Source organism: Equus przewalskii, chromosome 12, assembly GCF_037783145.1.
Source record: "Equus przewalskii isolate Varuska chromosome 12, EquPr2, whole genome shotgun sequence".
NCBI classification, from domain to species: domain Eukaryota; kingdom Metazoa; phylum Chordata; class Mammalia; order Perissodactyla; family Equidae; genus Equus; species Equus przewalskii.
This window is the reverse complement of record NC_091842.1, coordinates 42,650,117-42,677,459: the sequence shown is the minus strand read 5'-3', so window position 1 is coordinate 42,677,459 and position 27,343 is coordinate 42,650,117. Positions and strand designations below refer to the sequence as shown.

At 60.6% G+C, this 27,343-nt stretch overlaps 3 protein-coding genes across 19 annotated transcripts; 1 reads left to right on the top strand and 2 right to left on the bottom strand.

Moving 5' to 3' along the window:
• Positions 1-743: 743 nt before the first annotated feature.
• Positions 744-4,217, bottom strand: POLR3K (RNA polymerase III subunit K). Of its 2 annotated transcripts, none has more exons than XM_070568916.1 (3): positions 4,043-4,217; positions 2,798-2,885; positions 744-1,302 (listed from the first exon to the last, which is right to left on the bottom strand). In XM_070568916.1, exons 1-3 carry the CDS (start codon positions 4,151-4,153, stop codon positions 1,175-1,177), a joined length of 327 nt encoding a protein of 108 aa, XP_070425017.1. In that variant the 5' UTR covers positions 4,154-4,217; the 3' UTR covers positions 744-1,174. The 2 variants fall into 2 exon arrangements, with proteins under 2 accessions (XP_070425017.1, XP_008536631.2); XM_008538409.2 differs by having other exon boundaries at positions 3,932-4,204.
• Positions 4,218-4,276: 59 nt separating this feature from the next.
• Positions 4,277-7,545, top strand: SNRNP25 (small nuclear ribonucleoprotein U11/U12 subunit 25). Of its 2 annotated transcripts, none has more exons than XM_008538375.2 (5): positions 4,277-4,595; positions 5,465-5,555; positions 5,802-5,907; positions 6,469-6,543; positions 6,998-7,545. In XM_008538375.2, the coding sequence occupies exons 1-5, from the start codon at positions 4,554-4,556 to the stop codon at positions 7,053-7,055; spliced, it is 372 nt and encodes a 123-aa protein (XP_008536597.1). In that variant the 5' UTR covers positions 4,277-4,553; the 3' UTR covers positions 7,056-7,545. The 2 variants fall into 2 exon arrangements, 1 of the variants encoding a protein (XP_008536597.1); XR_011524970.1 differs by having other exon boundaries at positions 4,350-4,595; positions 6,312-6,543.
• Positions 7,546-7,943: 398 nt separating this feature from the next.
• On the bottom strand, positions 7,944-26,559 carry RHBDF1 (rhomboid 5 homolog 1). Of its 15 annotated transcripts, none has more exons than XM_070568903.1 (19): positions 26,360-26,545; positions 25,583-25,783; positions 14,900-15,040; positions 14,700-14,830; positions 13,544-13,757; positions 12,911-13,120; positions 12,717-12,839; positions 12,489-12,646; positions 11,716-11,973; positions 11,491-11,602; positions 11,291-11,365; positions 11,025-11,186; positions 10,326-10,426; positions 10,106-10,169; positions 9,644-9,738; positions 9,328-9,403; positions 9,155-9,255; positions 8,875-9,028; positions 7,944-8,640 (listed from the first exon to the last, which is right to left on the bottom strand). In XM_070568903.1, exons 3-19 carry the CDS (start codon positions 15,014-15,016, stop codon positions 8,221-8,223), a joined length of 2,571 nt encoding a protein of 856 aa, XP_070425004.1. In that variant the 5' UTR covers positions 15,017-15,040; positions 25,583-25,783; positions 26,360-26,545; the 3' UTR covers positions 7,944-8,220. The 15 variants fall into 15 exon arrangements, with proteins under 15 accessions (XP_070425004.1, XP_008536594.1, XP_070424999.1 ...); XM_008538372.2 differs by lacking the exon at positions 25,583-25,783 and adding an exon at positions 14,323-14,427 and having other exon boundaries at positions 26,360-26,499; XM_070568898.1 differs by lacking the exon at positions 26,360-26,545 and adding an exon at positions 14,323-14,427.
• Positions 26,560-27,343: the final 784 nt, after the last annotated feature.

The following is a 27,343-nucleotide window of genomic DNA, read 5'->3' as shown; positions in this document are numbered from 1 at the left end:
AAGAGATGTGGAAAAGCAATTAAGTCTGACACTCACCTAGATCCTGTCCCCAGCTAGTCTAAAGTGTCCTCTTTCTTTTGAGGGTGGAAAGATGAACACAAAGCATAAAGTTTAAAAACATAGTATCTATGGGGGGCTGGCCCCGTGGCTGAGTGGTTAAGTTCATGCGCACTGCTTCGGCGGCCCAGGGTTTAGGATCCTGGGCACGGACATGGAACTACTCATCAGGCCACACTGAGGCAGCATCCCACATGCCACAATTAGAAGGACCCACAACTAAAATATACAACTATACGGGGCCGGCCGGTGGCACAGCGGTTAAGTGCGCACGTTCCGATTTGGCAGGCCAGGGTTCACCAGTTTGGATCCCAGGTGCGGACATGGCACCGCTTGGCAAGCCATGCTGTGATAGGCGTCCCACATATAAAGTAGAGGAAGATGGGCACGGATGTTAGCTCAGGGCTAATCTTCCTCAAAAAAAAAAAATAATAAAATAAAAATAAATAAAATATACAACTATGTACCAGGGGGATTTGGGGAGATAAAAGCAGAAAAAAAAAAAACCCATAGTATCTAATAAACTTATTGCAATCCTAGGAAACAAGAACAAAAATAATACAGTAACTGAAATTCACATTCTTAGCAATCTTGTAACCAGTTCACCCAGAGTAGTCCATTTTGGAATTGTGATTTGGGGTTTGATGTCTACTTCTGAAGGTACTTAAAACACCAAGAAGACAATATTAGACTTTTCATTTTAATCAAATATTCAGAATAAACTTTGATTAAATAAGTTTGCATTTAACAGTTAAATATTTAGCGACATCTGGTGAACTAAATTAATGTTTTCCTTTCTTAGTTGTGCAAACAGTGTAGCTATTTAAGAGTGTTGTTTGGATGGTGAATGCTGACAAATAAAAAGGATGAACAAACAGGATCTTCAGCAAAGTGCACTCAGTTAGGGACATCCTCCCCACACACGAAAGCCCCAGGACAGTAATGAGTTCACGCCTGCTTGGCAGACGGGCTGCATTTCCTGACACCCTGGGTCGGCCCCCCGAAAGGGTTAGCTTTCCGCCACACCAGCAAAGACCCTCAGGACACACAGTTCACACTCCTGGATGGGATCCTGGGGACGGGTGAGCAGACCCTGCTGCAGCGGGACCAGCCCAGCCTAGTCCCTCCAGCGGTGCCCACACTGGGCACTGCAGCACTTGTAGAAGGTGGTCATCGGCTCGTCAGCAGAGCGGGTCTGCAGCTGCATGAAATAGGCTCGAGGATGTTCGCATTTGGGACACGGCTCTGGCAATGAGAAAAACAAACAAGTGACCCACGCTGTGAAAAAAAGATGCCTGTGACCAACATATCCGTTCGAAGCAGGTGTTACGTGAAAGGTGGCAGAAGCCTCGCCCCCTCGCACATCTGCTACCCCTTGCCCAGGGCATCTGGTACAATTTAAGGCCACAGACAGTCGTATCCTTCCCACTATGCTCTCACACTGAGGGAAGGGAAGGGACTTGTGACCTTGAAAACACTCCTCCTACTCTCCCTGGGTCCCACTTTTCTTCTCAAATCTGGCTGAAGACTGGTGGGAAACATCCATGTGCATCCCCGGCTCCCCACCCTGCAGATCCCCTAATAAGTGCGTCTCCATCACCTGGGCACCAACAAGCCCTCAGCTTCTCAGAGGAGCTCCCTACGGATAACCAGTCCACTTCCCCATGTAGTTAGAAATCCATTGTGGCAGTCATTCTTCAGCTGTTCTTATCACGATCTCTCACACATCCACACCTTTGCAGAGTGCCCCAAGGCACACACTTCCCTTCAAAGTGATGTCACTTTGAGAACCTGACCCTGCTCTTGGTGGAAACAACTTCGAACACTCCCAAACACCATTTTGAACATGTGGTACATAATTCACCTTTTAACAGCAAACTCTGCCAATGCTACATTTTTAACATAGCAGATTTGGGTATTCTTCTGTGGGGGAAAAAGACAGTATTAATCATGAGCTAGCCATCCCTTCTCTCAGCACAGGTTGTGTGAGGGACTCTCCTCTTTCCTTCCTTGGTCACATCTGTCTCTCTCAGAAGTGAATCAAGACTTGAAATAAACATTTATTTTGGGGACCGGCCCCATGGCTAAGTGGTTAAGTTCATGCGCTCTGCTTCGGCGGCCCAGGGTTTTGCTGGTTCAGATCCTGGGCACGGACATGGCACCGCTCATCAGGCCACACTGAGGCAGCATCCCACATGCCACAACTAGAAGGACCCACAACTAAAAATACATAACTATGTACTGGGGGGCTTTGGGGAGAAAAAGGAAAAATAAGCATCTTTAATAAAAAAAAAAACATTTATTTCACTGAGATGCAGTTTAATGTTCTCTGGCATTAACTCTTAAAAATCTACACTAGAAGAAAAAAAACAAATTTTTCCCTTAGACTGATATTTACTACTTCTGTCACTGTTGCTATCATCATAGCTACCACCTGGTGAGTACCTGTCATATGCCAAACCCTGTATAACTCACTTCATGCTCTTACAATCTGTGAGTATGGATCAGCCCCAGAGACGTCAAAGGACCCCCATCAAAGTCACCCCAAGACTCTAACTCAGGCCTGTATGACTCCAAGGCTTGTGCCAATACTGTTTGTGTAACTAACAAATTATTAAAGAACAAAACAATACACTTTTTATTTTTAGAAGCGACTTCATGTCACGGACTCCGACATGGAGTGGCACAGTCAGCAGCCTCACACTCAAAAACAGGCCGGTAACAGAAAAGGTTTCCCCACCTGCAGTAGAGTCGACGTTCTCCCAGGCAGCTGCTCCACCAAGCACATCATCCACTTCTTTCAGCTTCGGGTACTTCCGATTTGTTACCTACCAAACAAGAGCAAGTCTTCAGACTCTCCAAGTGAGTGAACAGTACAAACCCGAGCCACCCAACTACCCCTGCCCTCAAGTGTCTCCCCAGACTTCCTTCCTTCAACACAGACTGGAGGGATATGGAATGAAAGCAAAGTTCCTGCTCCCACAGAGCAAGATGCTCCATTGGAATTCAGACGATCCAGGATCAGATGCCCCCAAGAGAAGAGAGAGCTCCAGCAGTCAGAGATCTCTGCAAGGACTGAGTGAAGCACCAGAGCAGGAAGAAGATACCGGCTTAGGTGTGACCATCCTCCCATCCCACACCTCTAAGATAGCTGATAACCCAAGATGAGAGAAACCATGCAACCGAAACCAAAGAGCACCACTTGGCTGGGCAGCCCGGCCACACCCCTCGGAAGCAGAGAGCTTTCAAGGAGGTCACACTTGGCTTCTTTCCCAAGTTTTCCCAAACATCCTTGAAATTTCAGGGTTACATAAGAGTTCACTCCTGCCAGAGCTTCAGACTCTAAACTTCCACAAGACGGCTACACGGGCGGGCAGCAAGCAAACATTAGGAATGAGGCAGCACCAACGTGCTCCACTTCTAAAGAGGAAAAGTGTCCCATCGAGTGAAAACAGCAAGTACGCCACAGTGGGTATCGCTCGTCCCGAACGTCCACGACATTCTAGGTCCCATTCGATTGCTCAGATTAGGATGTAAGAGAGAACCAGACAGAAAAACCCTGCCCGCCGACCGCTTACGTCCGGGTATTAATAACCAAAGCACACAGTACAAAGTATGTTAGAAGGCAACGAGTCCTACGGAGAAAATAAAACAGGGGAGAAGGATAAAACAGCGAGAGAAGCTGCAATTTTAAGGAATCACTGAAGTAAAGACACGGGGAAGGGTGAGCCGCGCAGAACACGCGCAAAGGTCCGGTGACAGTGCCGTGCACGAGGGGAGCCTCCGAGAGGCGGCGCGAGGGCGCATCAGGACGCCAAGTCGGAGGAGCAGGATGGGGAGGGCTCCGGCCAGAGCCTGGCGGGCCGGGGAGAACCTGGGCGGCCACCGGCGCGCGGGGAGCGGCTGCGGGTCTTGGGGCGCAGGAGGCCCGGATCCGACTCCCGGCCCCCGGCCGCGACAGGGCGGCGGGCGCGCGCTCCGGCACCTTGCGGGTGATGTTGTGCACGTAGGGGCACGTGTTGCAGGCGAAGCGGTGGCAGCGCTGCCCCTCCTCCACGATGAGCCCGTTCCCGCAGCCCGGGCAGAAGAGCAGCATGGCCGCGGCCGCCCCGGCTCCCGGCAGCCCCCGCGCCGCGCGCCGCCGACGCGGGCCCGCCCCGAGCTCGGATTGGTCCTGACAGCCGCCCCGCCCCTCGGCCCCCAGTGGACACAAGGATGCGCGCTCCCGGCGAGCACCGCGGCACGCTGCCTCGAGCTCCTCATTGGTCCTCCGGAAGCCCCGCCCCTGGGCCCCTCGGGGGCTGGGCCGTGGTTGCAGGCCGGCGCGCGCGTCCTTGGATCGCACGGACTGGCTGGGCGAGCGGATCGGCCGGAGGGGCGTCCTGGAGGCGGCGGGGGCGGCGGCGGGGGCGGCGGCGGCGCTGGAGGAGGATGAGGACGAAGAGGAGGCGCTGCCGCACTCCGAGGCGGTGGACGTGTTCCAGGAGGGCCTCGCCATGGTGGTGCAGGACCCGCTGCTCTGCGACCTGCCGATCCAGGTGCGCGCGGCCCGGGGGCTGGGGTCGGGATCGGGGTCGCTCCCTGCCAGGGCGAGCGTGAACAGGCCCCCGGGGGTCCCGCTGGGGGGCTGCAGCCCGGAGGCCTCAAGAAGGCGCCTGTGGGCGTCAACGGGGGTCTTAACCGGGCCGCGCCCAGGGTGAGGCGAGCGAGAATTCACAGGGGCTCCAGAAAACCCGGCACACGTGGGTTCGGGATACGGGAAATTTTAATACGATATTTTTAAAACTCTAAGGTGGTGTAAAAAAGTCTGGTAAACAGAGTAACAAAATTGTAAATAAAGACAAGATCAGTGTTACTGGCTTTTCTTCTCAAGCTTCAATACGGCTTGGCACCGTCCTGTCTTTAAATCCTTGTCATTTTGCCTATCATGGAGTTTTAAAATTAACTTGTTTGCTTGAAAGTTGCTTTGAAACGTTTATCATTACCATTTTTTGGCGCCTTGGTAAATTGTGCCCACCTGCCTCAACTTTGTCCCAAGGCCCTGGCCTGGATCATAGTGATCCAGGACTCTCATACTGGGCTGACCAGCCCAGTGTTCTTTCTCCTGTCCAGCCGCTGGGCTAGAGGACCTGGGGCTGATCCTGACGTAGATTCATTCCCCTGCCTGTTTCTATGCCCGTTCTCCCGAGCCTCTGTCCAGTTTGGACGTTAAACAGAAAGTGTGGATGAGACATGAGACAAGTGCTGAGAAACTGGGAGACCCTAACATATAAGCAAGCACCCTGTCCCTGTCTTGTCCTTTGTAAAATATGGCCCCACTTTTTGGACACCACGAGCTTGTTTTTTTCTGTTGTTTGGGGTGGTGAAGAGAGCCAGGCCACCCACCTCCACCCTTTGTCTTTTCTAGGTTACTTTGGAAGAGGTCAATTCCCAGATAGCACTAGAATACGGCCAAGCAATGACAGTCCGAGTGTGCAAGATGGACGGAGAAGTGATGCGTAAGTGCTGCCCTCCTTCCTTCAGGCGGTGGGTCTGAGCTTTCCCCGGGGCAAAAAACGGGGAAGTGGGAAGCTCAAGGGCCATGCCCAGGGGTGTTGGGGCACCCACAAGCCCACCCTGCGTGGATTTGAGCCTCGGTCAGAAACAAGGCTCAATAGAGCTCCTGAGTTCCCCTCCTGCCATCTGAGGCGGTAGCTGTCAGTTCCCACCATGGGTCTTCATCATGGTTTGTGTCCCCGTGGCAGCTGTGGTTGTAGTACAGAACGCCACGGTCCTGGATCTGAAGAAGGCCATCCAGAGATACGTGCAGCTCAGGCAGGAGCGTGAAGGAGGCATTCAGCACATCAGCTGGTGAGTGGAGCGGTGGCTCCTTGCAGCCCTTCCTGGGGTTGGTGTGGGACTCCACGGGAGCGCCCGCTGGATGTGTGCTTGTTAATCACCTGGGCTCTGCTACGAATGCCACCTGGAGCGATGGGCTCCCTGCCCGAGGCTGCTGCTTCTGTGCTTCGGGTCCTGCTTCATGCTCTGTCATCTGTATCACCCCACCTAGGCAGCTGGGTGTCTTCACTTAGGGACACCCTAGGGCACTTGCAGTGTGTCCGGAAGTGGTCTCCCTAGTTACGGATGTGGTGCAACGCCATCCCCTCCTCACTTGGGTGCTGTCAGCCCTCACCTGTTTCATCAGCAAGGTGTGTTTGGCCCCCAGCCACCCCACACAGCGCTTTGAGAGCAGTGCCTCCTTGTCGCTGCCCCAGGCCTAGTGCACACGTCGTTCAGGAGGAGCCCAGAGAGGAGGCCGGCTGCCCGGGGCCCCACAGAGCTGAACGCCTGGAGCCCGTCCCACACAGTTTCTGCCTCCCAGTGGTCCCCAGCTCACCCGGCTCATGGTTTACCTGAGCCCCCGTCTTGTAGGTCCTACGTGTGGAGGACGTACCATCTGACCTCTGCAGGAGAGAAGCTCACAGAGGACAGGAAGAAGCTCCGAGAGTGAGTTCAGGCCACGCCCCGAGCTGCAGGGAGGCGTCTGGACCGCTGCGTCTAGTCCACATGCTCTGCCAGACGGCTGGGCCCCCCAGGAAGGGGGAATCTTGAGGCAGTTCCTGGGAAATGTGGGAGACCAGGAGAGTCCCTGGCTGGACTGACGCCCTCCTGTGAGGAGCTTCCTGGGGCCTCCGTGCTAGGAGAGTGGGAGGCAGAGGAGAGGGGAGGGCCCTCTGCTCCTCCTCAGCAGCAGCAGAAGGGAGAGGAGGGTGTGCATGGAGGTGAGGGGCTGCCCGCCGGCACAGTGTGGGTCAGTGCAAGGACGGCCACTGCTGCCCCCTTGCCTTCTGGGTGCCACACTCCTCCCACCTGTTCTCTCCTGGTCCCTCACGAGCCTCAGGTGAGGAGTCACAAACGTACGCTTCTGTAGATCAGACGCCTTACACCTGTCCTCTTTCAGTTACGGTATCCGGAATCGGGATGAAGTGTCCTTCATCAAAAAGCTGAGGCAAAAATGAACCTCCAGACAAGGACACCTCTGTGCTGGTGGCCGAGCTCTTCTTCAGCAGGAGGACTTGGCCACTCTCCCCCTTTCAGAGAAGAGTGTTGAAGTGGCCTCACCCCAGCTGCTTCCAAGTGGATGAACGCTGGTCCCTCGGGACTAGGACCGGTGAGCTGGTGCTCATGGCCTCAGCTTGACCTCGCTGCGCCCAAACACCGTAACCCTGTAACCATGTGGTGGATCCCACAGGGCTGTGGGCCTAGCCCCAGGTACAGAATAAATCTCTTTGCCTCTTAGTTTGACAATTCAAAAAGCCACAGTACCCGGGGCAGAAGGAACTGGCGCTGCCCCACCACAGAGGGGAGGCAAGGGCAGAGAACGGTGCTGGTGAGTCCTAAGATCTAAGGGGCCACACCTGAGCCCTGTGGCCACACTGTGCCCCAAACCATATGACCCTGCTACTGTAATCTCTACAGCAAGGAGGAAATAAAAGCAGAGCAGCTGGCCTTCTGACTCCGCTTGTGGGAGACAGGTCTGCGTCCGAGAGCACAGCCTCCAGCCTCAGTGCACAGGGTCCGCCTGCAGCGGGGGCTCCACCGGCTCCAGGGAAGGGAGGCAGCCTGGGGCTGCAAGGGAGCTGCGGGCTGGGCAGGCAGGACTGGGGCGGGGCACGTCTCCGAGTGTCGGGGGAAATGTGACAGTGTATCCACAGGCCCTGTCCCACTGTCACCTGCCAGTCACTCTAAGGACAGGATGCAAGGTGGGTCCACCTGACTGAGGGACTCCATAGGGAGGTGTGCCTGACAGTGCTGTGTTCTGGGCAATTGTGAGCAGCAGGCCAGGGGCCTGAAGGACCTCCCCGACAGCCCCCAGCCAGAAACCAGAAAGGAGGAGGCAGCCCTGGTCCAGTTAGTGGCAGCTAAAACGCTCCCGGTCCATTTATTGGCCACATGGGGTGGTCGTCAAGAGACTGGTTAGCAGGTAATCACGGGAAGTAGTGTAATAAATGCCCGGAAGGACGAGCGGTTCAACAGCAGTGAACAAGGCACAAGAGGTCTGTGTTCAGGAAACGGGACCCCACACGGCTTGTCGGTGGAGTCCCGTGGCCTGTGAGGCTCGGGGTGGACAGTCTGCCTGGCTCCGGCCTGCGGGAGCATGCAGCCCCCAGTGCCCCGGCCAGCTCAGTGGAGCTGAGCGTCCAGCTCGTACTTCTCACAGAACTTGTCGGTGAAAGGGATGCAGGTGAGGAACTCGCACCACTCGCAGCGCACAGGGTAGAAGTAGAAGAGGACCACCAGGCCAGCCAGGAGGCCCAGGAAGACCGCCTGAAAGACGATGATCTGGCAGCGCTTGCGGTACAGGTCGAACTTGCCGAAGCTGATGTAGGGCAGGAAGGCAAAGGAGAGGAAGAGGCCGCTGATGAAGCCTGAGATATGGGCGAAGTTGTCGATCCAGGGCAGCAGCCCAAAGGTGAAGAGGAAGAGCACCACGGCCAAGAGCTTGAAGAAGGCACGCCAGGGCCGCGCCAGGATCTGCCAGCTCTGGAAGAGCTCCACGAAGAGGCAGGCGAGGATGCCAAACTGCGAGCCGGCTGGGCCCACCTGGGGGAGGCAGTGTGGGTGGCTGTGAGGTGGCAGCGCTGTGCAGGCCCCCAGGGACCCAGAGCCTCATGTCCCCGTCTCACTTCCCATGGCCCAGACACATCAGGGTTAAGAAGCCAAATGGAGATGCTCCAGGGCTGGGCACTGGAGGGACCCAAACAGTGCTGGCTGTGGATCCAGTTCATGCTGGGCAGCAGGTGCACATGGGGGTCCCCACCCTGGGGGCAGCCTTACCTCTGCCCGGTACGGCAGGAAAATGGCACTGGCCAGGTTACCGGTGACGCCACTCAGCAGGTAGATGATGGCTATGCGGTGCCAGCCTGCCAGCTTCTCCAGATCCCGCAGGACAGTCATCTGGAAGCAGACGGACACCAGGCAGTGCAGGATCCTGTGGGCGCATGGGGGGCACTCAGCAGGGAAGGCCGCCCTTCCACTACCCCCAGCCAGCCACTCCTGGGGTCCCTGAGACCACCCACTCCACTCATCCCTGCTCAGCCCTTGTGGTATCACTTGCCCAGCGTGCAAGAAGAGGGACAGCCACAGGCGGTAGAACTGGTCGGGCACCTCGGGGTTGAGGAAGGGCAGGAGCCCACACACGTCATCCATGCAGTGCACCTGTGCAGAGTGGCTGGTCAGCACCCGCCGTGGCTGAGGGGAGAGCAGGAGGGACACAGCCTGGAGGCCTACCTGAGAGCAGAGTGTGGCCTCCTCGTGGAAGTAGCCCCTCATGAAGTCACAGTACTCCCGGGAGGTGATCTCGCATCTGGAAGGTCAGGCCAGGGTTGGGAGGGATTGCCAGCGAGGACTGCTGGGTCCACGGGCAGAAAGCCCTGACTATACCCAGGCCCAGGTTGCAGCCCTCCTCACCCACCTCTCTTGGCCCTCACCCCACACCCCATGGTATCTTGGGTCATTTTGGGACTTGGTAAGGGAGCAGGGCACAGCCCCAGGGCAGTGCTGTGTGCCCAGGACCAGCCGCACACGCACGCAGAGGCGCCCCTACCTGCCCTTGGTGCCAATGCAGCAGGGCCGGCCTGTGATGACACAGTCCATGTGTGGGTGGTTGGTGTGGTTCCCAGCACTGTTTTTGGTGCAGATCTGGGTCACAAATAGGATGAGTGGGGTCAGGGCCCCCCCAAGCCTGAGCCCCACACCATGCCTGGGGGTTGAGGGAAAGAGGAACAGGCTCCTAGGGTAGGAAATGACTTCAGGCTGCCGCACCCTGAGCCTCAATCGGGCCCTCTGTCATTCGACCTCCCAGTCTCCACCTGGTCTCCTGCTCTGACTACCTGCTCAGAGGCAAGTGATGGTGGCTGGGCAGACGGGGCAAAGCCCAGGGGCATAGCATCTGGAAACACAGGGTGGTCCCACAATGGGGACCTCTCTGGCATCACTAACAGGTGAGGTGTGGAGTCCCCCCATATGACAAGGGTGACCCCCCAACAGCCGCCCCACCGCGACTCACTGGCCACTTGGTGATGTCATCTGGCCACTCATGGGGGTCCTCAGAGGAGGGCTCATCACACACCCTGCATGACCCAGTATGTGGTCAGACCCTGCTTTGTGTCCTGGGCATTGGCACCCTCCGCCCAAGTCGACAACAAAGGGAGCAGCTACACCCTCTTCCCCCCCTCCCCAGGGAGATGTGGACAAAGGGAGGCAAGGGAGGGGCCAGCAGGACTGACCTGGGGTCCTGGTGGCAGACAGAGCCAAACTGTCTCTTGTGGCCAGCAAGGTCTGGGGCACTGGGATGGAGGGGCCACTTCACCCACACTGCCAGTGTGGACTGCGGGAGGACATGGAGTCAGCCTCAGGTCAGAGCCCACCCCTCACCCAGTACAGTCTCCAGGAGGCAGGGATCAAAACCAAAACCACTGAGACCTCCCTCTGGCCCTCCAACCCAACCTCTGGCTTTGCACTCCAGAAATGTGTGTGCATGTTGGGAGATTCTGCTATAGGCTCAAGAGCATAATTCCTATTGGCTTAAAACTAAAAACAACCTGTAGCCAACATCGGAACTGGCATAAACTATGGCACCTCCACATGTAATATAAACTTGGATGAGTCTCTTTTTTTAATTGTTTAGTGGAGAAAATGAGGCAATACCACTTATGTAAGACACATGCACAAAAACAAGTCAGACACGTGCAGAAAGAGCACGCCCAAATCAAAGACACACGACCACGGTGTATGTGGGCGGAGAGGACACGGAGTTGGGGGCTAAGAAAGAATGAATGCGACCCGAGGGGCCTGGCACAGACAGATGGTTTAAGGCGCCGAGAACCAGGGTAAAAGATAACTCAACCCCTCCACGTGAAGCCCCAAAGTGACCGCAAGCACACGCGGTGCAGACGAGGGCGCGAGTCGCGGGCGGGGGCACACACCGAGCACTCCTCCTCCGAGGTCTGCACACAGCCGGACCGGTCGTTGCGCACGCAGCAGGCCGAGTGCTTCTCGCGCTCACGCGCAGCCCGGATGAAACTATGCACCTGCGGGTCCTGGCGCATGCAGGGCGAGAACTTGGCACCCAGGTGAATGAGAGCCTCCTGCGGGCAGGGTGAGCGGGATGTGCAGCTGCGGCCCCCGCCCGCCAGCCCAGCGTCCCCTCCCGCCAGCACCTAGGCCCCGCCCCGCCAGGCCCCGCCCTCACCGAGCTGGGCCCGATCCAGAAGTTCTCCTGCTGCACATACTTGACATTCTCATACACCCCGCGGTTCCGCAGCACCTGGGAGATTGGGGAGAGCGAGTGAACGGAGCCCACTCGGGTCCCCTCTTCCAGAGCGCGGCGGGAGGGAGTCCAGAAAGGCCAGACTCCAGGGGTCTGGGCCCAGGAAGGGCGCCGGGGCTCACCGAGTCCACCGTCTCATGCTGCGAGAAGCCCACGGGTGCGATGCCATAGATGCACACGGCCAGAATGGTGACGAGCGAGTGCACGAAGGTGAGCCAGTAGGTGAAGAAGGGCCTACGGGTCGCAGCGTCAACGGAGAGGGCATCCCCAACCAGGAGCCCCGCCCCCATCCCCCAGCCTGGCCCGCCCCAAGCCGCATCCCCAAGCCGCATCCCCCGACAGCCTACCTGTGGTCGTCCATGTCCTCGATCTGGCGTTTGACATAGCTGTCGATGCGCTTGCGGTAGGTGCGGTTGGTTAGCCGCCCCACCATGCCCAGCCCATACGGCCGCTTCTCCCTGGCAAAGAACTTGCGCACCGGCATCGCGATGCGCTGGCCCCGCCGCTGTCCCGCCGCGCTCACCACCTCCTGCCGCAGCCGCACCTTGGGCTGCGGGGCGGTCGGGCCACCCTCCTTCTGCTTCCGCCAGCCGCGTTCCAGGGGCCTGGGGGAAGGGGCGCAGTCACCTCCCGCCCCAGACCCCCCACCTGGGCGGGTGAGACCAGGGCGACCTTCAGGCTCTGTCTTGCTCTCCTTTAGCGGTGAAGACACTTTGCACGTCTCTCTGCCTCAGCCTGCTCCTTACCAGTAAAAGAGCCATCTTGAGCCCCTCTGGGTATGGCAGGGAGGGGACCTGACCTACGGGGTTCCCTGGCTTGCCTGCAAGTATTGACCACATCAGTTCCTGCTTCCGGCTGGATTCTGTCCAGCCTGTGGGCTCTGGGATTGTGATCCTGTTCCACAGGTGGGTGGCAGAGACTCGATTGGTGCCCAGCCCCGGGTCCCCCAGCCATCATAGCCAAGCTGAGCTCCCAGTGGAGGAGGGGACCATTCCCTCAGTCCTCCAGGGCATGGTGCCCTAGGGCAGGGCTGGTCCTCACAGCCACAGGCTCCCACACAACCCCTCCCCAACCCCAGCTTCCCCACTGCCATGCTCCCCTCCACCCCCTGCACACTCACAGCATCAGGTGACTGCGCTCCAGCTCACTGCGGTCCAGGGCCCCGCCCGTGAGGTCCCCCTGCTCCGGGGCCTTCTCCCAGTCCTTGAGCGCCGCCTCCGATGGGGACTCGAACACCTCATCTGGGTAGGTGGACAGCTCCTCGTGGAGGACACCTTCCTGAGCAAACACACGTGGTCAGGGTGGGACGCAGGCCAAGGGGTCGCAGGCGAGGCTGCCCAGCTCTTACCCGGGCGAAGAAGGACGTGTCCAGCTCCTCGGGGAAGTCCGCCGTGTCCTCCTCCAGGAAGCTGGCGGGGGTGAAGCTTCGGCGCTGCGCCCGGCGCAATGTACCGTCTCTAACGGAGCGGCCCTGTCAGGGAGGAGGTGAGCATGCAGCGTGGTGGCCAGCTCAGCTCCCCCAGCCCCCAGCCCTGCACTCACCTTCACCAGCGCCGCGGCCGCCCGGAAGCTCATCTTGGCCACCGACTCGCGCTTGCGTCGCCGCGGGAGCCGGCTGAAACCAGAGCGGGAGCTGGAGAAGGAGCAGAGGGAGGCAGCACCCGGCGTGACGGGCGTGTGCGGGGTACTCAGGCCGTCGGCGGTGTCATCCGCCACCCGGAACGCCCGGCCCCGGGCCAGGGGGTCTATGATCTGGCGGATGGGAGGAGATGCAGGCTGTGTCATCGCCACGGAGCTCCTTCCCCACCCTGGACCCCACTGTGGAAAACACAGCTGCTGCTTCTCACTCCCCAGGGGTCCCTGGACAGCTGTGTGGGTAACGCCCGCACCCCACTGCACCCAGAGGGGCCCTCTCCCAGCCTGCAGTGCCTTTACAGGGCCGCTCATCCTGGATGTTCCCCCACCTAGAGGCTGGCACCATAGTACCTGGACCCTGTCCCCTCACCCAGGACCCCCTTCCCAGACAATATCTTAGATACCTTTATGGGACCATCTGACCACCCTCCCAGACCACGAGCTCCGAGAAACCTCCGCTGCTCAGGCTGGCTATGTCCCCAGCCCCAGCCCAGGGGAGCAGGGGGAGAGGCCTGTGGAGACAGTGGCAAGCGGGCATACCTTCTGCATGCCCAGCTGGCATGGCCCCACGTACAGTGGAGGGGGCGTCTCGGTGCTGGTCAGCGACACGTTGTCCTGGCTAGGCAGGTCCAGCTCCCGGATGACCTGGGGCTTCAGCTTCCCATAGCGCTGGCTGCAGTGACGGATGCTCTTGCGCTGCCACTTCTGGGTGCTATCACTGTCCTTGCTCACTCCGAACCAGTCAGCTGTGCCCCTGCCACAGGGGAGGGACTCAGCAGGGGGAAGTCAGATCTCCCCCCTCCCCAGCAGGGGCCTGAGGGGCCCTCTTCCCAGGCAGCATGCCCCACCCCAGGCTCCGGTCACTGCAGGGTCAGGGGTCCCTGTAGCCTGAGTCTAATTAAGAGGATGAGTGGGTTGCAGTCCTGGCTACCCCTGAACAATCAGCCAACTCCAGATTCCCACAGAACCGCAGGCGGCAGGCCTTGCCCAGGTGAGTATGTTACACGGGCCTCCCCCATCCCTGACAGGGGGCTTTTGTGGGGAGACACCGAGTCCAGAGACAGACTCAGAGCTCAGCCCTTCGCTCAGCCAGCCAGAGCTTAGCCCCAGGCACTGTGAAACCTTAGACCCCAGAGAACTCAGGCAGCAGGCGCTGCACGCCCAGGCAGGGTGCCCACAGCCCTCAGACATGCAGAAGCACTGTCAGCACTGGCCATTAGGAGCCCCAGAGAACGCCACAAGCGCTGGCAGCTCCCTAGAGGTCACAAGCCATGCACACACCAGCTGATGCCAACACACTCATGCCCTGCCCACGGTACCTGAGCAGGGACCGAGAGAGAGACCGGCGCTGCGGGAGGGCCCTGGGGGCAGCAGGGGGGCCCAAGAGGGGCAGAGTGTGGACACACCCAAAGCGCACCTGTCGGCTGTTCAGGGGCCAGAGCATTGCGTAGGGGGAGACAGAGAAGGAGAGAGCGAGCGCTGGGGGGAGGCAGAGAAGGGTGGTAGGGGAGAGCAGTTGGTCCTCAGAGCAGGAGAACGACAGGGTGACATGGGGAACAAGATGGAGGAGAAAGCCGAGATGGGAGGGGCTTGGCTGCATTCCCAGCCCCAGTACCCAAAGGGGATCCTGCACATCTGCCTCTGTCCCACCAGCCCCCAGCCCCCAGCCCGTGGAGCAGCCAGGCCAGTGTGGTACCTGCGGATGGTCTGCGTGATGGACGTCTGGCGCTGCAGCACCGGCCGCCGGGGCTCGTGATGGGGCGAGGGGACGTGGGCCGTCTCAGCTGGCATACTCACGCTCCGCAAGAAAGCCTGGCGTCGCAGGGGCTGTGCAACGGGGTCACGGTGAGGGGGCTGCACAGGATGCACCCACAGCCCCTGCTGGCCAGGGCCTACCTGCAGGAAGCTGGGCTCCTCCACTGCCGGGGGCACCACAGCTGGGATGTCCAGCTTCAGCCAGGGTGGCTTCTTGCGCTGCAAGCTGCTCGTGCTGTCCCTGCGGGCCTCGCTCATGGTTCCAGGTGGAGCACGGCGGGCCTAGGGGGTGGCGAGTTATTCAGTAACAATGCTGACAGATCTCTGGGGGTTCACTGGGCACAGAGCCAGGAGGAGGGAGAAGCAGCGATAACCCCACAGCGTGGTCACGGCTCCCATTGCTGACATCCTACTGTGAGCTCAGCACTGACTCACTGAGTTCCTGCCTCGTTCATCCTGACAGACACCGCCAGGCACAAACTAGGTCCTCAGATGACACAAACTCATGTGACAATATCTGAGCACCTACACTCCTGGGTGACTGGGACACACCGGCGGGGCAACAAGGAAACCAAAATGGATGAAACCCCCAAATCCCTGCCCTCCTGGAGCCCACAGTCCAGACGCACGCAAACCTATAAGTCAGTTAGAAGACGCCAAGTGTGACAGGGAAAAAACAGCACGTGACAGTTGCCAGGGGCAGTGATGTCTCCCTGCAAGGTGACATCTGAGCAAAGGCTTAAAAGAGGTGATGGAGCAAGCCAGGCTGGGGGCAACCTGGCACAGAGAACAGCCAGGGTGGAGGCCAGAGTGAGCACGAGGGCAGGGGCTGGTGGAGGGGCTCACCCAGTCTGTACAGGGGGCAAACCTCAAGCCTGTCTGGCCCAGGCCTCCACTCTCAACCACTGTGCCATCTCTCAGGACAGAGGGCCCGCCACGCCCAGGACAGGGTGCCTGACAGGCCATCTCAACAGGAGAGGCCACTGGGCTTCCCGGGTGAGAGCTGCTCCGTGAAACCGCCTGGGCACAGAGCTGCTGTGACCTCCAGGGGGCGCCACGTGCCCAGGAACAGCACCAAGGTGGCGTACCGCCACCCTGTGCATCTGAGACCCAACCCCAGACCCATCACCCTGGCACAGGGGCAGGGCCCAGGACTCAGCAGAGGCCAGGGTGTGATGGGGGCCACCACTGCCTGGCCATGTGACCACGGCCTCCTTGGAACTCTATTTCTCCATTTACAAAATGTCACTTTCAGGGCAGATCTGGCTGCCCCTCCCCAAAGAAAGACCACGAGGAGTCTGCAAACAAGGAAATCCAAGATTGGAAGGGTGCCCTGACCACAGAGGGGCACATGGAGCAGGCAGTGGCTGAGCAATGCTTGGAGGGCAGAGACCCCAAAATTCCTCAGCCTCCTCCAAGAGCTTCAGACCCCAACAGACTGAACTGCGGGGTCAGTAACCCACCCACTAACACCCTGGACACGGCTCACAGCTGCTCCTGTCCCTACACAGACCAGGGACATGCCCAGGACACTACTCACAGCTTCTGTTGGCCCTGTGCCAATCAGGGAGCAGCCCAGAACCCAGCTCACAGGTCCTAATATATTGCCCTATATTGACCGAGGACTGGGCCAGGATGTGGCTGGCAGCTCCTACCAGCCCTATCCAAAACAGGGCTGAGCCCAGGATACCATCGACAGTTCCTAATGGCTCTGTACCGACCAGGACAGGCCCAGCACGCTGCTCACACTCCTTCTGGCTCTGTACTGACCAGGACAGGCCCAGCACGCTGCTCACACTCCTTCTGGCTCTGTACCAACCAGGACAGGCCCAGGACGCTGCTCACACTCCTGCTGGCTCTGTACCGACCAGGACAGGCCCAGCACGCTGCTTGCACTCCTACTGGCTCTGTACCGACCAGGACAGGCCCAGGACGCTGCTCACACTCCTTCTGGCTCTGTACCGACCAGGACAGGCCCAGCACGCTGCTCACACTCCTGCTGGCTCTGCACAGACCAGGATCAGGCCCAGCACGCTGCTTGCACTCCTACTGGCTCTGCACCGACCAGGACAGGCCCAGCATGCTGCTCACACTCCTGCTGGCTCTGCACAGACCAGGATCAGGCCCAGCACGCTGCTTGCACTCCTACTGGCTCTGCACCGACCAGGACAGGCCCAGGACACTGCTCACACTCCTTGTGGCTCTGTACCAACCAGGATCAGGCCCAGCACACTGCTCACACTCCTACTGGCCCACATTGAATAGGAATAGGCCCAGACTGTTCCTGGTCTGGGAGGGAGTCCTTTGGGGATGCCTGGCTCTTACCCCATCCCTCACATTCCAGTCTCTTCTCTGAGCTATGTACCCAGAGGTCTTTCCATCCACATAGCCCCCTCAGGGCCAAGCCCCTCTCCCCGGCCCTCACCCAGTCTGACCTCAAGGCAAAGGCCAAGGGCAGCATTTGTTCCCACATCACTGGGAATTCCTCTGGGCCTCCTGCCCATGCCGAGCCCCACAACGTGGGGTCAGATGGTGGGTTCCCTGGAGGGGGAGGTGGCAGGCAGGATTGGTAGGGTAGGGTCCGACATGAAGGAATCCTAACTGAGAACTGGATCCCTCTAGGATCTGAACCAGACCAGCCATCAGCATCCAACTCACATGACAAACCCAGCCCAGACCTGTGTGTCCCTTGATACAGCCCAGCAATAGCATCAACAGGTCACAGGTCAGCATCCTGGGAGGGCGGCGGCTTCCTCATCATTGGCCAGCCCTCCCTTCACAGATGATGCAGACTGGAAGATCCCCAGCTGGGAAGGAAATGACTGGGAAGGACAATCTGAGTCTCAAGCAGTAACAGGGGAATTTCAGACACACTGGGGGGTTGGGAAGTATCCAGCACATTGGGAAGCCAGATAGTGCTCAGAGAGAGGCTTCCAGAACCTGCACTGCTGTGACAGCATCCTGAGCCACAGTCAGGTCAGCCCTGCCAGGCAGGGGGATCTGACCCGCAAGATCGTGCTATGCCCTGGAAGGCGTTGAGGGTCAGGGGCCAGACAGGATGGGGACCACTTTAACATCTCCGATGGGGGTGGCTACGCCACCTTCGGTCCACCCATGCCACCCAACAACCACATGTCTCTCGCAGCCTCATATTCTCACCTGGAAAACGAGCCAGTGCTTCTGATGAAGCCATTGCAAGGTCCGGAGAGGAACAGGGCCAAGAGTGGCACCTGGGGTCATCACTGGGAATCCGCAGCCTAGGGGCCGGGGGTCAGCATCTCTAGGAGCTCCCCATGCGTGCCCAGTACCTCTGGGTGACACCAGCTGGGAACCTTTGCCAGCTGACTGGCTCACACCACCACACACATCCACGACGCTCCATGGCTCCCACCACCCACCACGGCCTCTCCTCACACCTGGCTCTAACCATGCCCGGCCCCTGCATGTGCATTCTGCCCAACCTCCCACATGTTCAAGGACCCGCAGCCTCAGTCGCGCTGCCCCACCCCTGACAGGTGCTCCGGGACCGGGATTCTCCTGGCACAGCCCAGGAGTTCACCCACGTGTGTGCTGTCCTATCCTGTCGCTGCCAAGTCTGCAGTGCCCAGGACAGGTCTGCCCCGGAGCCACTGATTGGTAAACACTGGTCAGTTTGGAGCACAGGCTAGCAGGGGCTTATCCCCAAGGTCTTGGGTGATGCAGGATCCCTGACGATCACCCGTCATTTGGGTCTGGGAGGAGGAGCTGACCGTATGACTGGGTCAGGGCAGGAACAGCACAGCAAAGAGGTGGGAAGAAAGTGGTGAAAGTGCACAGCGAGCTGGACACCCCCTGGCCCTGCCAGCCTGGGCCCATAGTTCACCCCAAGAACACAAGAGCCGCACAGCTCAGGAGGGAGGCCCAGCTCCCTGCCTGCACACCCAGATCTCCTGGTGTCCTTCACCTCCAGCCAATCCTTCGTGTGTCTGGGGCAGAGGCAGGAGGGTGCCCTGTGGCCCACACGCCGCCAGGAGGCCCAGCCTGCCCTAGTGCTGTGGGCCCCGGCCTGCCCTGCCCCTGTGTATCCAGTTCCCCATCTGGGCCTCAAGTGGGTGGGATTCACAAAGTGGGGGCTCCACAGTGGGCCTCGAGGGTTTGGGGGAGGGGCAGGCCCAGGCCAGACAAAGAGTCTGGGCCAGGGAGGGGCACAGTGTCCGCCCAGAGGAGACAGTGGCTCAGTGTCCAGGCCTCCCCCAGGCGCACAGTGGGCTCTTGTTCCCAGAGAGCTCCTCCGGGGGAGTCCCAACAGCATGTCCGCTCTGCTGAGCCCTCAGTGCAGGGAGAAACCGCAGGCCAGGGAGGGTCGGACCGCCCGGGTCACAGAGCATCTGAGTCACTGGCAACATTCACAACTGCCCACCCGGGGCCCGGCCCCATCAGGAGACACCCAAAGGGGCATCTAGCAGTGAAGTGGGACGTGCCAGCGAAGCAAACATTGCAGGTGAGCCCAGCGGAGGCATGAAATAGCACTGCACCCTCGCTGCCCCCCGGGTGCTCCGAGCAGCTCAGGACAAGCGCGGGGCAAACTCACGATGAGGCCGAGGACAAGGGCCCTGAAGGGTCACAGGACCACTAGGGCTGTGTGAAGTGGCAGCAAGAAGCACGGGAGTGGCCGCAGCCTGGGGGCAGAGGGCTGGATGAGGAGCAGGGGAGTGTCCCACTGACTCAGGTTCCTGTTCTGTGGACGACTGGAGACCCTGAGCGCGAGTGGACACTGTGCATGGTGCAGGAGGGACCAGGAAGCAGGGGCCAGTGCAGAGAGGCCAGGGAGGGAAGAGAGCCTGGCCCAAGATGCAGTGCACAGACCCCGCTCACCTCCACCCCCTGCAGCCCCAGGCAAGCCTCAGTGTCCCCATCTGAAAGTCAGGGGCCACAGCTGCCTGGCACAAGCAGGTGTTCAAGAAGCAGGAGCTGAATCTAACCCAGAAAGGCTAGTGATGCGACCTCCTGTGGGGCTCGCTGAGGAGGGTGGCCACAGAAAGGGCCGGGGACCCGGGTCAGAGGGCCCAGCACGTGTACCACCAGAGCACAGGCCACGGGGGCCAGGGAGGGGACCCTTCAGAGAGGCCCAGGGTGGGACGGTGTGGCCAAGAGGCAGGAGAAGACTGGGGAGAAGGTCTGGCCCACCTGGACAGTGGCCGGGGCCAGTGGCTGGATCCTCAGGCGTGAGCAGCATTCACCACTGCCCCACACACACAGGACAACACTGGCAGGGGGGCTGGAGGCCAAGTGGATGGCCCGGCCTCAGGACCAGACCCTCCAAGTCCAGGCCCTGCCCTGCCCAGGGGACGGCCGACTGCCAAGGTCAGCAGGAGCACTGGGCCCCACCCGTGGACATGTGCCCAGACATGTCCCCAGCTCACCTGAGCACGGTCCCAGGAGAGCTGACTCCTCCAGCCTCCCCACAGCCATGATCTCTAACCCTCAGTCTTTAGTCTCATGCACAACCCCAGGTCTCCCTGGGAGGGGAGATCAGCAGCTGACAGCCTAGAATCCAGGCCTTCTCCACCATGTGCTATTATGCGGCAAAGTGAAAGGCACCAGGCCTCTCTGTGCCTCTTTGCCTCATCTGTAAATGGCATCATGTCGGGAATGATACTAGCCAAGCCCTCAACCTCTAAAACCCTCCCAGCGACCCCTCCACTTTTCTGTGGAAGAAATGAGGTTCGCAGGGGAGCAGGGCAGGCCTGAGACCCGCTTGAGGGTCCATACGGTGCCCTCTGCCAGTGCCCAGGAGGACACATCAGATCCCTGCCTCCTCACGTCACCCAACACCTGCCACCACCCCAAACGAGCATGCACAGGGCCAAGACCAGAACAGGGGGCTTCCTCCTGCGGGAGGCCCTGTGAGAAGCCCTGACAACCGCAGCTGGGCCCTGACCTGGAGAGTGGTGCCCCGGACACGAAGGGAACGCCAGCCCTGGGGAGGGGCACTGCCCAAAGGCTCAGAGGGCGCAGACGACCCACAGTCCGGGTACCAGAATCCAAGCCCCTGACCTCACTGGGGCTCACAGGGGCGGACACACCGAGGGTCGGGGAGCCCCAAAGCTCAGAGAGGTCGGAGGGCCTGTCCACGCCACACAATGAAGGGGGTAGGGCCCAGACTGAGCTACAGCAGATGCTGGATGGAAGCAGCCCCTCAAGATGCAGAGGGCACAGGCCCACACCCCATTAGCACACCTGGCCAGAGGCAGATGCCCAGCCTGATCACCAGTCAGAGCCCCCAGAAGTGCCCCTGACTGACCCCACACCTGTGCTCCCTGGTGCCCAGACACCCTCAGGCCTAGCGAACTTCCCAGAACTCACCAGCCACCGGACGGTATCAGAGAGGCCGTGGAGGGGAAACCAAGTCCCCGAAGTCCGTTATCAGAGCAGAAATGCCTTCAGTCACCTGACCCTGACTGATCCCACTGACCTATCCCAACCCCTGGGAGGGAGCGGTCCTCTGTGTCCACCTTGCAGATAAGGAAACTGAGGCTCCGAGAGGCCAGTCACCACCTGAGGTCGCTGAGCCTCCAAGGGGTTCAAAGCTTTGGTCTGCGCCTGCCCAGGAGCCGCCAGGGTGGCCCAGGCAGGGGGCAGACCATAGGGTTCCTCAGGCTGTGAGGGCTGTCAGGCCCCTCTGGGACCCTATTCCACCCACTCCACCGGAGCATTTCAGGTCAGAGAAGAGGGCGTCGCCCTCCAACACACGCCACCAGAGAAGAGGCAGAAGCGAAGGAATCTGATCCATGCACAGAAAATCGATCCCGTCACAGACACCGAGGTGGGGGAACCGGAGCTGGTGTGGGGGAGCCCCTCACATGCCAGGAGAGGAGCAATGGGGGTGCCCCGAGCAACAGGTGGAACTGAGGGAGGGCCCCGAAAGGCAGGAGACCCGGGGGATTCCCTCTGAACCAAAGGTACGGCAAGAACACGAGCTCCCAGGGCGGGGATCCATCTGGAACGCACGCTGGGCGGGACGAGGGATGTTGGTCATAGCAATGCTCCAGCTCTGCTGCCCTTGTCAGCCTGTCTGTGTGATGGGAGGCCAGTTGGCCAATCGAGGCTGCTTTGGAGGGGTTGGGAAAGGGCCTGGGGCCTGGCACCTCCCATCGGAGCCCACTCGACTCCTGTGCCCCACTGCCAGCCCTGCCCTGTTGTCAGGGAAAAGGACTCAGCTTGCCCAGAACAACCCCTGGTGGCAGGGGTCTCAGCCTCAGGACCTCTGGGGCCCCAGCCAGCCGTCCTGATCCCCGGCTTCCTCCCACCTCCGGGTGGGGGCTAGGGGGCTGGGGCCGGCTCCATCAGGGTGGGGAGAACCCAGCATCTAGCTGGGCCAAACCTGAAAAGCCAGTTTCATCCTTGAATCTTCTCTGCCAGGAAGTCCCAAGGCGGGGGCCTTCCCGGGCAGAGGGCTAGGGCCTCCAGACCCAGGCCCCGCCCACCCAGACAGACACACACAAACACAACCCCAAGCTGCACACATACAAGAAGGAACTCGGTCAGGACCATCTGGGCCTTGGGCAGGCACAGCTGGGGCACCCCCTGCGCATTCCCCACACAGCCCCAGAGAAGGGCCCCCAGCAGGGCAGACGGCGGGGTCCGCCCCCTGCACCCTAAGCACCCGGGGACCTGCCACCTCCCAGCCAAGAGGCCTGCTCCAAAGCACCTCTAGCGGCCTCAGGCTCAGCCCCGGCCCCTCCCCTTGACCACTGAGCACGGTAGGGCGTCTTCGGGAGTAGCTCCCGGCTCACTGCACTTCCACCGTCTAGAGATGAGGCAGATGGGGCTCGGAAGCGGAAGGGGGATCCGGCCCCCACTGTCAGCTCCACAGCTCCTGCTGTTCCTGCTGATACTATTCCCATCCCCAGTGAGGACGGCTGGGACAGGGGCGATCCCGAAAAGTCCCACCCTCTGAGCCGGAGTTTCGACTTGGAGACACCACCCACCGGTGGAGGCAGAGAAGGAAAACGTAAGGGGGGAGGGGACAACTCCGAGGAGCCTGGGGACAACCCCCGACTCCGACCGAGCCCTCCCGCTCCCAGGACCCTCAGCTGTTGGGCGGGGGCTGGAGCCAAGCTGTCCGGCCCGGTCAGGCCGCTAGGACGTGCTAATCCGGCCACGGGCTATTTTTGCGCGCGCCGGGTTAGGAATCCGGGGCTGGGCCGCCTGCGCGGGCGGCTCGGGAAACTCCGCGAAGGAAAGTCCGGCCGCCTTGGGCGGGGACTTGCCCGAACCCCGGACCCAGACCCGGACCCGGACCCGGACCCCGAGCCCGGCCCCACTCCGGCGGCCCGAGCGGCTCCGGCCGCGCTGGGCAGAGGACCGGCCCGCGCGCAGCGGATGCAGCCCCGGATCCCGCCCGCCCGCCGCGCCCGCACCCGCACCCGCACCCGCACCCCTCCCGCCGCGCTCACTCACCGCCGCCCCGCCGGCACCGGGGTCCTCGGGGGTCCTGAGGGCTTCGGGGAGGGGCTTGCCGCCGCCGGCCGGGAGGGCGCCCGCGCCGAGTCCCCGCCCGCGCGCCCGCCCGCCCGTCCGGCCCGCCCGCCCCGGAATGCCATGGAGCGAGGGGCGTGCGTGCCGGGGGCGGGCCCGGCCGGAGGGGGCGGCCGCGCTGACTCAGGGCTCAGGAATGCGCACGGCCCGCCCGGCCCGAGCCACCTCCTCCCGGAAGGCCGCTGGGCTCCGCTCTCCCTTGTGCCCGCCCGCGGGGACACCTGTGGCTGGGGTTTGCGAGCGCCTTGGCCAAGGAAGGGAGGGAGGATCCGGTGGCCCGGCTGGAGGGAGCCTGACGGCCGACGACAGTCCAGCTCCTCAGCCACTCCCGGACTCCAGAGTGAGTGCTGGCCTTGTGCTTGAGAAAGGAGGAGGGGTACAGGGAGCGCCCCTGGATCTCCGTAAACGGAACCAGGAGCCTCCTCCAAAGGCCCACACTGGCGACACTCACCCAGCCCCGCATGAGCACTCGCACTTCCGCACATACACCCACACTCATACACACATGCTCACGCGGTCACGCGCTCACACCACGCTCTGTACCCGCTCACACTCATGCTCACTCATATTCACACACATCTACTCACACACAATTGTACACTTCCATGCCCACTCTCACGTTTACACATAGGCACACAACCACAATCGTACACTCCCATTTGTGTGTTTACACACTGATGCACACTTACACTCGCACCCACAACAAAGGCAGGATCAGAGCAGTTATGCCCTCCCCAGGTCCCTGTCTCCCCCCAAATGCCTGCCCTCCCCGGGCACTGGAGGGCCAGGCTGGGCCTGCAGCCCCTGAAACCTGCACACTTTCTGGCCCATCCACTGCCACGGAGGGCTCCTCTCTTGCACTGTCTGAGCTAGACACTAAAGGGCCCATCTGTGCTAGGCTGAGGCTGCTGGTGAGTTTCCCAGCATTCCTCTCTCCTGCCATTGCAGGAGTTGGTGGGTCCCAACCACCCAGAGAAACACCTGGGAGTCGGGGTGGGGGGGGGGGTGGTGACAATGGCAGGGAACAGGCAGGTCTGACCAGCAGCTGTGAGTGGCGGAGGGTCCCAGGCCTCCTCTGGGTAGCTGATACGGTGGTCTCCCTTCTTCCCTTGGAGAAAACAGAACTGGGACCACAGGTCTCCTAAGGACCCTTCCACTGGAGACCAGAACACCTTGGGGCACGTGAGGCCCAGCCCCTCAAGCCTCAGAGGGCCCACAGATGTGTCCTCAGGCCCTTTGCTGGCCTGGGACCTGGTGGCACTGGCCCTCTCTGAACAGTTGCTATGATGGTCAGCAAGCCGTGCCCAGTGTCCTTGTCCTTGGCTACACAGAAAAGAAAGTTGACAACTTGAGGTGGCAGCCAACTTACAGGCAAGGGCAAGGGACGGAATCCTCTGATCGTGTGCTCGTCCATCCCATAGGACAGAGTGGTGGCTGCACATACTGGATCCTCTATGAACACAGGTCTATCAACCCGATCCTTAGGTAGAGGGAGATAATGAAAGCTTTGGAGGGGCTAGAGGGGGTTTTCTTCACTGGGGGGGTGACTACAGATACACTGGGGACACAAGACAAGAGGGAGGCTGCCTGACGCTGATGCTCAGGGCTCCCGCAGCCCAGTAGTACCATCCCTCCCATGCCAGGCCCTCAGCCAGAGATAGGACAGTGTCTCCATGCCTGGCATTCTCCATCCCTGCAAGGGATAAGCAAGCCCCACCCACCCGGATGCCCAGACTGGGCTGTCAGGGCCAGCGGGAGTGTCATCTCTGGAGACCAGGAACTGGGCTCCCCTCCAAAGCATGTCACGGCTGGGCATCCGGTGCTGGCAGATCCTCTCCTGCAGTGGACACTGCAGGGCGCCACCGAGACCTGCTCCATGACCCAGACACTCAGCCCTAACTGCCAGGACCCCTGGCCATAGCTGCCTCACAGATGAGACCCCTCAAGGAGTCACCTTCAGTGACAAGAGCACCCAACACCATGCTCCCTGCCCAGAGAGGGTTGTCTGTGTGTCCAGTGACAGGTAAATGGCTTCCCTTTGTGTTCACTGGGCTACTCCAAAGGTCCCCTCAGGTCTCGAGCTCCAGTGGGGTCCGCAGCAGCCTCTGTCATAAACCCCAGCCTCAGAAGGACAGTGTGAGCCGAGGAGGGTCAACACATGAGTGCTCAGGCCTGGACCCAGTTCACACAGACACAAGCGTGCACACGTGCGCTCTGTCTCATGTCTGCCCCACTGCCCTGTGCTCCAGTGGACAAGCCCCCTACACGGAAACCCAGCTTCTGGTCCCTCTGTTCCCTCTTTACCTGGTTCTGGAGACGCGGAAATCAGCTGCAACTGCCTAGCACGTGGGCAGATGATTGGGGATGGGCTGGTGTCTGGACGGCCCCCATGGCTGCAGACTTCACTCTGGGACTGGAGCGGGTGGGAGCCCTGACCAGTAGGGGTCCTTGCAAGCCACCCGGGCCTCCTCAGCTTGGCTGGCCAGTCCTTGGGCTTTGGGGAGCCTGTGTGGGCCAGGACCAGCCCCCCGCTATTTGGGGAGGAGGCAGAAGTGGGCCAAGCCAGCCAGGGGCCTGAAGTCACTGGCTATTTCTGAGGCAGCTGCCCCTCCCTCTGTCTCAGGGCATGGCAAGGGGGCCCAAAAATACCTGGGCCCAGGGCCCAGCAGCACTGGCAGCACGCTCCAGGAAAGGAGGATGCAGCCCCCACACACCTCCTCCTGCTCCCTCTCCACTCAAGGAGCCTCTGACCCCCCAGCGCCCGTCAGATACCGAGGGCCTAGGAGGCCAGTCAGGATGCCAGAAGCCACCCTGCTGAGAAGCCAAGGCAGGACTCTGACCCGACTCTCCCATCGACTGTGTCAGCCCTCCCTACGTTAGACAGGACACTGAGCCAGTGAGCTGGGTGCCCTGGGACAGTGCTGTGCTGGAACTTGGCCTCTGTGGCTGGTAGAGCCCCTGTCCTTTCTCTCAAGGCCGCCGAGACTGACGGCCCCACTGCAGGCCGTGAGCCCTCCCTGCAGGGCACAGAGCAGCCCACCCCAACGCTGACCCCTTTCAAAGCATCGAGGGTGTCCTCACCTCCATCTTCCATTGGCATCCTCCAATAAGCCTCTCCCAGCCCGGCAGCAGGCACGTGGACGGAGGCGGCCCATGCCCCTCCTGCCCAGCACCACCTTCTGTCCCTCAGCCCGCCTGCCGGCCCTGCAGGCCACAGTGGGAATGCTCAGCCCACCACTTCCAGCCTGTGGTGGGGCCTCAGACCACAAACCAGGAAGTGGGGGGTGGGGGGGGTGCAGGGGTTGCGCAAGCCCCGGCACTCAGGCCCGAACATCTGGAGAAGTGGGTTGCTGGCGCCGGCCCTGCCTCCTCCTCCTGGGAGCCAGGGCTGCCCTCCTGGCCTCTCTCTCCTCTTCCTAAGGTGGGGATAAAACACCCCTCTGGGAACGTGTGGACTCCCCATGTTTTCTGCAAGGCCTGGCACCATTTGTGAAATCCAAATAAAAATTAACACAAAACAGCACCCACCCAGCCTCTGCCCCTACCAGGGAACCTGGCCCAACTGGGGCCTCAGTTTCCCTCCTGGAGGGGGGAGCTGGGGGAGGGGAGGAGGGAAGTGGGGCTGGGCACACAGGAAGGCAGGAAGGGGTGTCATTGTTTGGGCAGAATGGCTGCAGGGGGTAAGGAGGAAAGAAAGGGCTGCGAGTCACTTCCAAGCCTGGCTTTATGACACACTGCCCACCCCCGGAAGCAGCACACAGTGCCACAAACAGCTGGAAGGCTGCTGCCCCTCCCTCCGCAGGAAGTCCTGGTTGGGGCCCTGGGGGCAGTCTGCCTGGGTCTGGGCTGGAGTTCAGCCCCTGGGCTGGTCACTGGCCGGAGGAGGAGGAGCTGTTGGAGACCTCGGTCCTCCCAGCTGGACTTGCCCTGACACCAGGTGCCACGCTAACTGAGGACCCAAGTCACACGGCCAGCCCAGAACCTCCCATCTGACACCATCTATGCCCAGTTGCTCTCCGGGGCCCCACGAGGGCCAGGGTCCCAGAAATCAAACAGAGCTCAGGA